This window comes from Ostrea edulis, chromosome 1 (assembly GCF_947568905.1).
Source record: "Ostrea edulis chromosome 1, xbOstEdul1.1, whole genome shotgun sequence".
Lineage (NCBI taxonomy): Eukaryota > Metazoa > Mollusca > Bivalvia > Ostreida > Ostreidae > Ostrea > Ostrea edulis.
Window position 1 is genome coordinate 34,367,964 of NC_079164.1, and position 11,762 is coordinate 34,379,725.

Consider the following 11,762-nt stretch of genomic DNA (forward strand, 5'->3'; position numbering starts at 1 on the left):
CTCGTACAGCAGTTTTTCCACACATTTTGCCTTCACATTGAATAGGACAATTCAAAACTGGGACAATTTAAATTTACTCATTGCCCTAAAGCAGTAATTAGCGGTTTTTGAAAAGTGGACAAAAAGTTTTTCAACGATAGCAGGAGAAGTCAGGACTCGAAATTAACATATGCCCGTCAGTCTGTGACTGGTTAAAAGTCTGTCGGACTGACTGACATTTGTTTTTGTCAGTCCGATGGGACTGGTTAATTTTCTAAAGCATCATTTTGGAAAATATACTTTTGAAATTTTATACACACATTTGGCATGCTTCGATCTGAAGATATCAGACGAATCTGATTCGTAAATATAAATCCCACATTTAAGTGTTACAATATTGTCCGAGGCATATTGAGTTAAATTTCATTTTGATAACATTAACGAAAGATGTTTAATTATTTCTGGAAAACTCTGTTGGACTGGTAAATTCTTCTGCGGACTGGTTGAAATTATACCCCATCATTCCAGCTGGACTGGTGACATAAAAAGTTAGCTTCAAGCCCTGGAAGTTGTACTCAGGAGAACTCATACCCAAAATTTGGGTACGAGTTCTCCTGGAGAAGTCGTACTCGGGTACCAGAGAAGCCGTACTCGGGTACCAGAGAAGCCGTACCCATCAATATCTGGGTACAAGTTCTCTTGGAGAAAAACTTTGTCATTTTACCAAATAGAAATGTGGGTATGAGTTCTCTTAGAAAAAAACTTTTTCAATTGTATTATAAAAATCTGGGTATGAGTTCTCCTGGAGAAAAAACTGTCATTTTATCATATAGAAATCTGGGTACAAGTTCTTCCGGAGAAAAAACTTTGTCATTTTATCGGATAAATCTGGGTACGAGTTCTCCTGCAGAAAAACTTTGTCATTTCTGTCATAAAAATCTGGGTACGAGTTCTCCTGGAGAAAAAAACCTTATCATTTTATTAAATGGATTCTCCTGGAGAAAACCTATGTCTATTCTGCTATAAATCTGGGTAGGAGTTTTCCTGGAGAAAACTATCATTTTATCAAAGAGATTCTCCTGGAGAAAAAAACCTGTCATTTTATCAAATGGAAATCTGGGTAAGAGTTCTCCTGGAGAAAAACTTTTTCATGATATACCGGTAGTAATCGAAATTTTGATACAAGTTTATCTCATTAAGAATTGTGCCATTTTAGGTATTGAAATCTGGGTATGATTTATCATTGAAAAAATTGAGAATTTCATACATTATGTACATAATTTACTATGAACATGCTTTTCAATTCAATAAAGAAAGTAAATATTATACAATGATCATACTTATTTGTTGTTGTTTTTTTCATTTGCATTGCTGTTTGGCATGAGACGATTATTAGTTTAATTATTGCAAATTTTAAACCTCCAACATTATATTTTTATAGCGTACCTCTATTTTCTGGTACATTGTACGTGCACGTCGAGGAAAACGCGTACCCAGATTTTTATGACAGAAATGACAAAGTTTTTCTCCAGGAGAACTCGTACCCAGATTTTTATGACAGCAATAACAAAGTTTTTATACGCCCACATAAAAATGCGGGCGCATTATTCTATACCGCTGCCTTCCGTCTGTCCCTTTAACTTTGTCTTCGCAACTCCTCCTAAACCCTTTGGGGGATTTTGATGAAACTTGGTACAAAGAAAGATCACAATGTGGAGATGTGCATATTGTAAGGGGAATGCTGTCCAATGTTTCTTAAAGGAGTTGTGGCCTTGGACTTTATTTTGTTCTATTCAAAATACTTTATCTTCACAACTCCTCCTAAACCTTTTGGGGGATTTTGATGAAATTTAATACAAAGAAAGATCACAATGTGGAAATGTGCTTATTACAAGGGGAATGCTACACCACAATTATTGAAGGAGTTAGGGCCCTTGTGGGTACGAGTTCTCCTGTAGAAAAACTATGTCATTGCAGTCATAAAAATCTGGGTACGAGTTCTTCAGAAAAATAGGGCACTGCTAAACCGGAACATGATACGCCCGCATACATTATTGACCCAGGAATTTGAACAAGTAAGAAAGGATTACTAGTAACCACAAAAGGATTTCGTCAGAGTTGCAATAACAATGTATTTTGCATTAAACAAATCTAAGTCCAAGGGCTGTAACTCCTTCAAAAATATTGGGACAACATTCCCCTTTTAATATGCACATCTACACATTGTGATCTTCCTTTGTCCTAGGTTTCATCAAAATCCCCCAAAAGGGTTAGGAAGAGTTGCGAAGACAAGGTACTTGCATAAAATAAATTTAAGTCCAAGGGCCCTAACTCCTTCAAACTATTTTTGAAATATAGTTTGAAGGAGTTAGGGCCCTGCAATGACATAGTTTTTCTCCAGGAGAACTCGTACCCACATTTCCATTTGGTAAAATGACAAAGTTTTTTTCCAGGAGAACTTGTACCCAGATATTGATGGGTACGCCTTCTCTTGGAAAAACTCGTACCCAAATTTCTGGGTACGACTTTTCCTGGGTACGAGTCTTCCAGAAGTCTTTTTAATGCATCTGGGTGAAAATAACACTTGGCAAAAATTTTTCCAGTACTGTAAAATCAGTCAGTTTTGTTGAGGCTCAATTTTTGTGGATTTCAAATCACGATGAAATGCACAATCAATGTATCTTTGTATGGTAATAATATCCACAAAATATTACCGTACATCCCAAGGAAACTGTAAAATCTCAGCAATCCACGAAAATTGAGCCCCACAAATTTGAATTATTCCACAGTATACAGTCAACTCCATGAAATACACAAACTTTCATTCCAAATGAAATCTTCTACTTTTACATTGTATTGAAAACGAAAATTATACTGTATGATGAACAAATAAAAAAATTATATTGAGCCGTGGGATAAACAGACATAAAAACATTATAAGATTTCATATTACTGAACGTCTGTGTAATTGTTTACAAAAACAGATAAGTGTAGATTTTGTATGAATTTTTGCAGGATGTTTTGTCTGTGTGAAGGGAAGCTGGGAGTGTGATAGAAGTGCAGGTGGAAGCAGAAATGACCTTCATAAGTTTGCCACAAACCCTCAGTACTCACTAATACTTCCAGAAGCAGGTCAGTTTGCAGCCATTGGGCATGTATGATTTGATTGTTATAGTTTTAAAAATAATGTTTGGAGGAGATCTTTATTCATGCTTGGAGAATTTTCTCTCTTTGTTATACCACCCATGATGAAGTTAAAGAAGGGGGGGGGGGTATTAGAACAGTTCAAATTCATTTACTCTTAACTTTTTAATAAGTCCCCCAAACTTCGTTTGGAGACTCATTGTTTTTGCTTAGTTCTTATTATTCTTCCGCTTCTTCTTTCTCATGCGTAGAAATGTCCACAGCCATTCTTTGTAACCTGTCAAAGAAATTATTAGATTGATTGATTGGATATTGTTTAACGTTCCTCTCAAGAATATTTCACTCATGTGGAGATGTCACCACTGCCGGTGAAGGACTGCAGAATTTAGGCCTATGCTCGGCTCTTATGGCCATTGAGAAGGGAGGGATTTTTATTGTGCCACATCTGCTGTGATGCAGGACCTTGGTTTTTGCAGTCTCATCCATTTAGTCACCTCTTACGACAAGCAAGGGGGTACTGAGGACCTATTCTAACCCAGATCCCCACGGAATGAAAGTATTAGATATTCAAGGATATGATAGGCCAATGTAAATAGTTGTGCAGAAATGTTTTTGTTTTTAGATTGAAGGGTGTTAGGGTACATTTTTTTTGGGGGGGGGGGGATCTAACATACATGTAGAACTATGGGTGGAAATTAATCCCAGAATTCAACAGATATAACTTGACAAATATGATAGATAGAGTCCTGGGGTCATTGGAAATGAGAAAAGAATGACAGGGCCTACAAATCAGTATCAAGGTCAAGGGATTCCAGTGACCTTGACCACTAACCATGAACATACATAAATACTGGTATAACTTTAAAACCGGGACTAATAGCAACATGGGATCTTCAAAAATGGTAAGAGGATAATGGGACCTACAAACTAGTATCAAGGTCTAATGATTCCTCGGTGACATTGAAATTTGACCTTGATCTTAAAAACTTATATTACTTAAGAACTGGGACTGGTATAATCTCGGCTTAGATTTGGCTTGGCTGAATATTTGGACTGATGCCTTCACCGAATCTCAGAGCAGTCCTTCATAATTCATGTCTGGTAATTTACTTTCAGCTTCGGCCGGTTCCAGCAATTAATGTGCACTTGGGTGACACTACTGTTCACTTCAAATAAGTTATTTGACTATTAAACTAACTTTCTATCACTATTAACTTTGCATTGCTTACCGTTTAGGTATAAAAATCCTAAAATGAAAGAGTCACTAAATTTTCCGTTTAAATGATGACTTCCATGGCACAAAATCTTATGTCCTTAAATTGAAGAGTTCCTATAGTCTGTATTATCTAGTTACTGATACAGTGTATCTCCACATACCATCTTGTATATCGCTAATTTAAAAAACAAACTTTTGGAACTCTCATTTCCTCCTCACTCTTTATTCTGTTTGTGGTTAGTCATTTCCTCCTCACTCTATATTCTGTTTGTGGTTAGTCATTTCCTCCTCACTCTTTATTCTGTTTGTGATTAGTCATTTCCTCCTCATTCTTTATTCTGTTTGTGATTAGTCATTTCCTCTTTATTCTGTTTGTGGTTAGTCATTTCCTCCTCACTCTTTATTGTTTGTGGTTAATCATTTCCTCCTCACTCTTTATTCTGTTTGTGATTAGTCATTTCCTCTTTATTCTGTTTGTGGTTAGTCATTTCCTCCTCACTCTTTATTGTTTGTGGTTAATCATTTCCTCCTCACTCTTTATTCTGTTTGTGATTAGTCATTTCCTCTTTATTCTGTTTGTGGTTAGTCATTTCCTCCTCACTCTTTATTCTGTTTGTGGTTAGTCTTTTCCTCTTTATTCTGTTTGTGGTTAATCATTTCCTCTTTATTCTTTATTCTGTTTGTGGTTAGTCTTTTCCTCTTTATTCTGTTTGTGGTTAGTCATTTCCTCTTTATTCTGTTTGTGGTTAGTCATTTCCTCTTTATTTTTTATTCTGTTTGTGGTTAATCATTTCCTCCTCACTCTTTATTCTGTTTGTGGTTAGTCATTTCCTCCTCACTCTTTATTCTTTATTCTGTTTGTGATTAGTCATTTCCTCCTCACTCTTTATTCTGTTTGTGGTTAGTCATTTCCTCTTTATTCTTTATTATGTTTGTGGTTAGTCATTTCCTCTTTATTCTTTATTCTGTTTGTGGTTAGTCATTTCCTCTTTATTCTGTTTGTGGTTAGTCATTTCCTCCTCCCTCTTTATTCTGTTTGTGGATGGTAATTTTCTCCCATCTTTGTCATATTTATTTAAATTCATGGGAATATAGATATGGAAAGAAATCAGCAAAAATTTGAACTCTATTGAAAGAAGTGAATTGACAGCATTTTTCCATAGGGGAAAAAGCTGTTAAAAATACCTTAAGGTATCAGAAATGATTGCAGCAAAATTTTTAATATCAAAAATCAAAATCAATATTTTAAGCTTTGTCAGTATTTATTGATGTACACATAATATTCTGGTACATTCTATTTATAGATGACTTTGACCCCAAGAGAGATGACCCTGACCTTGAAGGTTTATGTTCCATTGTTATTTCCTTGATGCAGGAACATCGCCAGTCCACACGGAATGTCAAAGTAAAGAAACTACAGATAGCATTCTTCTTGTACAAAGTAAGTCTTATAAATGCTCTACATCTACATTGAGATAACCTTAATTACTGGAAATGTTTACACATTGAGTTACCTTGATATTCATGCATTGAGTTATAGTAATATTCACACAGTGAATAATGATAAAATCTACACAGTAATAAGATACAGTAATGTTCACCCAGTGAGATACGGTAATGTTCACCCAGTGAGATACAGTAATGTTCACCCAGTGAGATACAGTAATGTTCACCCAGTGAGATACGGTAATGTTCACCCAGTGAAATACAGTAATGTTCACACAGTGAGATACAGCAATGTTCACACAGTGAGTTACAATAATGTTCACACAGTGAGTTACAATAATGTTCACGCATTGAGTTATTGTAATATTCACACAGTGAGTAATGATAAAATCTACACAGTAATAAGATACAGTAATGTTCACCCAGTGAGATACAGTAATGTTCACACAGTGAGTTACAGTAATGTTCACACAATGAGTTACAGTAATGTTCACACAGTGAGCTACAGTAATGTTCACCCAGTGAGATACAGTAATGTTCACACAGTGAGCTACAGTAATGTTCACACAGTGGGTTACAGTAATGTTCACACAGTGAGTTACAGTAATGTTCACACAGTGAGATACAGTAGTGTTCACACAGTGAGATACAGTAATGTTCACACAGTGAGTTACAGTAATGTTCACACAGTGAGTTACAATAATGTTCTCACAGTGAGCTACAGTAATGTTCACACAGTGAGTTACAGTAATGTTCCCACAGTGAGATACAGTAATGTTCACACAGTGAGCTACAGTAATGTTCACACAGTGAGATACAGTAATGTTCACACAGTGAGCTACAGTAATGATCACCCAGTGAGTTACAGTAATGTTCACACAGTGAGATACAGTAATGTTCACACAGTGAGCTACAGTAATGTTCACACAGTGAGATACAGTAATGTTCACATAGTAAGTTACAGTAATGTTCACACAGTGAGTTACAGCAATGTTGACACAGTGAGTTACAGCAATGTTCACATAGTGAGATACAGTAATGTTCACCCAGTGAGTTACAGTAATGTTCACACAGTGAGTTACAGCAATGTTCACACAGTGAGTTACAGTAATGTTCACCCAGTGAGATACAGTAATGTTCACCCAGTGAGATACAGTAATGTTCACACAGAGAGTTACAGCAATGTTCACACAGTGAGTTACAGCAATGTTCACACAGTGAGATACAGTAATGTTCACGCAGTGAGTTACAGTAATGTTCACCCAGTGAGATACAGTAATGTTCACCCAGTGAGCTACAGTAATGTTCACACAGTGAGTTACAGCAATGTTCACACAGTGAGCTACAGTAATGTTCATGCAGTGAGTTACAGTAATGTTCACCCAGTGAGACACAGTAATGTTCACACAGTGAGATACAGTAATGTTCACCCAGTGAGTTACAGTAATGTTCACACAGTGAGCTACAGCAATGTTCACACAGTGAGATACAGTAATGTTCACACAGTGAGTTACAGTAATGTTCACACAGTGAGTTACAGTAATGTTTATACAGTGAGTTACAGTAATGTTCACATAGTGAGATACAGCAATGTTCACACAGTGAGTTACAGCAATGTTCACCCAGTGAGATACAGTAATGTTCACACAGTGAGTTACAGTAATGTTCACACATTGAGTTACGGTAATGATCACACAGAATTGAATTCAAAAGAAGCCTTGCTGGATTCAAATTAACAACCACTGAACCACCCTGTGAAAGACAAATGTGAAGCAAAATAAACAATATAAATCTATCATTTGATTATGGTGAAACCCACATGTTGTTGAGATTCTTTGATGTTAGTGAACAAATGCATGTAAATAGGACAGCATAACTACAAAACACCATAAACCTCGTTATCTCGAACTCAATGGGACCAAGAAAAAACTTCGAGATATCCAAGGATTCGAAATATCGAGGGTAAAATACTTAAAGAATAAGTGGTTGGGATTTCTGAATCACTTCAACATATCCATAGTATTCAAGATACCAGTGTTCGAGATATTGAAGTTCAACTGTATTTGATTAAAGCAAGATTTTTAATTTACTTTTACTACTGATTTATATGAATTATTTCCCTTTGTTTTCAGACAGAGGAGTCTGGGAAGAGATTATCTGCTCAGCATTTTCGCTATCAACCTGATAAGGCTAAATCTGGAGTTTACATCAATTACCGTGAAGTCAGCCAGCAGTTTGAGCTGGAGCCGGGCCACTATATCCTCATTCCTTCCACATTTCAGCACAACGAACCAGCAGACTACATGATGCGAGTGTTTGGAGAGAAGAAATTTACACTGGAGGGGTAAGTCAGTCAAGTATTCATGTCGAGAAATAGCAATGTTGCTTGTTCTTATATACAGAAGTCATTGTTTCAGAAGCTTGATTTTCTCTATTGGTTTTCCTCGGCCAGTATCGTGGAATAGATATTACAATTGAATTTGATAGACAAGTGCTATTTTACCATGAGTTAGATATGTACACTGGTGTGTTTCTTTTCTTTTTCAGACCACTTGATGAATGATATTGGAGGTTGCCAGTCTGATAGTCTGCACAATGAAATACTGTATAAGTGGTATTTTTAAAAAGAGAAGAATGTTACACTGAAAGTGCTGAACACAGTCAGTGACATTGGGCTTCAAAATGCAGAAAATTGACAGTCAGATCTGGAAGATTTTTTTAAAAATCATTATAACAGCCCCTTTTGAAATCCAATTCACTCGCTATTGAACTCCAGCTTATTGTTTCCAACATTATTCTTTGATGTGTGTACTGTGAACACAATTATTACTGCTCGTGTTTGCCATGGCTTGATGAGTATATTCTACATTCTACTACTTGGACATGCCACTTACTGTCAATTCCTGAGTAGTACAAAAGCTTACCTGGCTCAGATACACACCTGGTTTGGATACACACCTGGCTCGGATACACACCTGACTTAAATACACACCTGTCTTGGATACTTACCTGGTTTGGATACCTCCCTGGTTCTGGTCAACACCTGGCTTGGATACACACCTGGCTTGGATACACACCTGTCTCAAATACATACCTGGCTCGGATACCCACCTGGTTCTGGTCAACACCTGGCTGGAATACACACCTGGCTTGGATACACACCTGGACAGTGGTTCTTGTCAACACCTGGCTTGGATGTGCACTTTTTGTAATGTTTTATGATATAGCCAACCAGAATGAATTTAGCAGAATTTTCAGTACTTTTTAAAAATGAATTATTGCCTTTTGTTTAGATTTTTATGTGATGACAATATATATATATATATATATATATATATATATATATATATATATATATATACACACATATATGAGATTATTTAACCTTCTGCAGAAAGATTTTTCTAAAGATTGCAGTCAGTGAGTCTTCCTGATGGGGGTTCACATGCAAAATTATTCTGTTGGTGTGAAGCTTCTCCTTCTACAATGTAAAATATATACAGGCATTAGAATTCTGGTTTCTGTAATTCGTTTTCTTTTTAAGCTTTTTATTAATAAGTGTATTTTTTGTAAAAAGTAAATTTGTATACATTTTATACACTGTAAAACATTAATTCTTGCTTATGACAGAACTTAAATGGGTATTATTAGATATGCCTGTGTTTATATATTTACTATATTCTATATTTCAAGCATTTTTCTTCTTTTTTTCTTCTTGTTTTGTTTTGGGGAGTTTTTGTTGAAAAAAAATTGTTATATCATTCAATTTCCATATCATTCCATTGTTTCATTTTGTTGATGAATTACTATTATCATATATTGTTGAAATATGAATTCATTACTGAAGCATTCAGCTTCAAAGTTATATGCATTTTGTTATTTTAATTTAATTTTTTTTTTTTGCTACTTTATATGATTGATTTTTAATGTTAATTAACTTTTATAATCTCTAGTCAAATCCCTCATTACCTGCTGTTCAATATACGAAGATGAATTAATTTGTTCAGAGCTCAAAGGAGAATAGCAATTAATGAATATGTTCAGAGCTTACATTGTAGATTTCATTTGAGATAGAACATCTGTTGTGATTATACTCAGGTATTTTAACTTCTATTGAGTTCAACTGCTGAGCATTAGCTGGATTGGATATAATACACAAATCTCACAAAAGGATACATATCTCAGTATACTGGTCAACATGTGATTTGTATCTATACAATTATTGACCTGTTTTAGGTCGATACGATGCTTTATCTGCCTGAGAAATACAGGAGTATTCACTGAGCTAAGAGGGTGAGGTGAATATTGCCCTTCATAGTATTGACTGAGAAAATGTCAATAATTGTTTTACTATATGAATGAATAATTTAAAATATCAAAATTGGCTACTTGAGCTTACAAAATAATTACTGATTGGATATTTTTGTTTACAGCTAGAGTGCAAGACCTAGTCAAAAATGATTAGAGATGCGAGATTTTGTAAATTATCATAGGATGGAGTAATTCAAAACATCAAAGTGACTGTTTACTAGAGTTTACCAATCTATACCTGGGCAGCCATCTTTGTTTACAGGTAGAGTAAAAGACTTAGTCAAAAGTTGCGAAAGATGTGAGTTGAACCCAAAAATGGCAACCAAGCATATCAATTTGAGTATTGGTCCATTATGTTAAAAAAACCAACTTTATATTCACCTTGAAAGCACATATGGATATAAACAACATTCTATTCTTTCCTCTAGTTTGTTGTATCTTAGCCAATCAGAAAGCTCAAAATTATTCAATCATATATATTAGAATAAATGACTTGGTAGAATTAATGATCAAACTTTCAAGTTACCCATGATTTATATTGATCAACTAAACGATTTACAGGTTTCCTGTCACTGGCTGCCATTCTGCACACTTATTGTATGAAAAACTATTTTCAAACCATTTTTATTGGTCGTTTTTTATAAAAAAAAAAAAAAAAAAAAAAAAAAAATTGTTTATATTATTGCCAGTGTTAGGTCACACATATACATATAATTGTTTTGTACCGATATTGATATCAGTAATAATTATCACAAACTGTATGATGAGACAGTGCATATATCGGGGTAGCGTCCCCAATACACTTGTATGAAGTGTCAACACTGGTGAAAGCTTATTTATATTCTGTCACATGATTTATTGTTCAAGTAACCTGTTTTTACTTAAGTTACCTCATGCTGTGGATGGATCGATGAAAGAGGGACTAGATGGGAGTGCATATTAAATTTTGGAGTATCAATTTAATTATGTGCTTAACAATTCACCTATGAATCACCACAGGTTCTTAAAAAATGGAGAGAAAATTTATCAAAATTACAGTGCATCAAAATTTTTAAACTCTTTTATTGTTTGCATGATGATGATTGAATTTTTCCTTTTAATTGTTTGTATAATTTTTGGTTATTTGGTAATCATGAACTATTTATTGGATAAAGACAGAGGGGTCGGTCGCGTACTGCCTTTTCTGATTCATTAGTATCACTTTTCCTTGAACAACAGTAACATTAGATTTAATTTATCACTTATCTGTACTATAACAGAGTCGACTAGCTGCCATTCCACATGATTTTATGGCCCCTGACATTTGTCCTGGCAGTCACTTAGCAAAATATGGAACATTTCAATTGCTTCAAGCAATTTTAAGCTGAATATGATTAGAAATCCCATCCAGACTAATGTAAGTCATGAGCATTAAATTTTTTATTACTATTATGCTAAAATGAAGCAATTTTGAATTTAAAAAATATATTGTGTGCATGAGTATAAAGTTATTGAGGATTGGTGCTGGTACACTCTAATCGTAAAACTTGTATTTCTCAGTTTATTGAATTATGTATGTGCCTTAAGTGGTGGTTATATATGATGTTAATTTTTATTACGAATTATCTCTTAATAAAATGTTTCAACTGAATCAAACGTGTCATTGGCTCAGATACATTACGATCGG

General features: G+C 34.8%; 1 protein-coding gene across 4 annotated transcripts in view; it reads left to right on the forward strand.

The window, feature by feature from the left end:
- The window catches only part of LOC125659017 (calpain-B-like), a 19,614-nt gene extending 7,888 nt beyond the window's left edge, over positions 1 to 11,726 (forward strand). Inside the window, exons 9-14 of one of the 4 annotated variants that reach the window (XR_007363879.2) lie at positions 2,995 to 3,111; positions 5,644 to 5,780; positions 7,918 to 8,129; positions 8,333 to 8,993; positions 10,022 to 10,083; positions 10,219 to 11,726. Coding sequence is in view for 1 of the 4 variants with exons in the window: in XM_048890530.2 (XP_048746487.2) it covers positions 2,995 to 3,111; positions 5,644 to 5,780; positions 7,918 to 8,129; positions 8,333 to 8,348 (482 nt within the window). In the remaining 3 variants the exon portion in view is untranslated. Of the gene's footprint in view, positions 1 to 2,994; positions 3,112 to 5,643; positions 5,781 to 7,917; positions 8,130 to 8,332 lie in introns of all 4 variants that reach the window. The other 3 variants (XR_008797723.1, XR_007363878.2, XM_048890530.2) reach the window with 3 other exon arrangements.
- Positions 11,727 to 11,762: the final 36 nt, after the last annotated feature.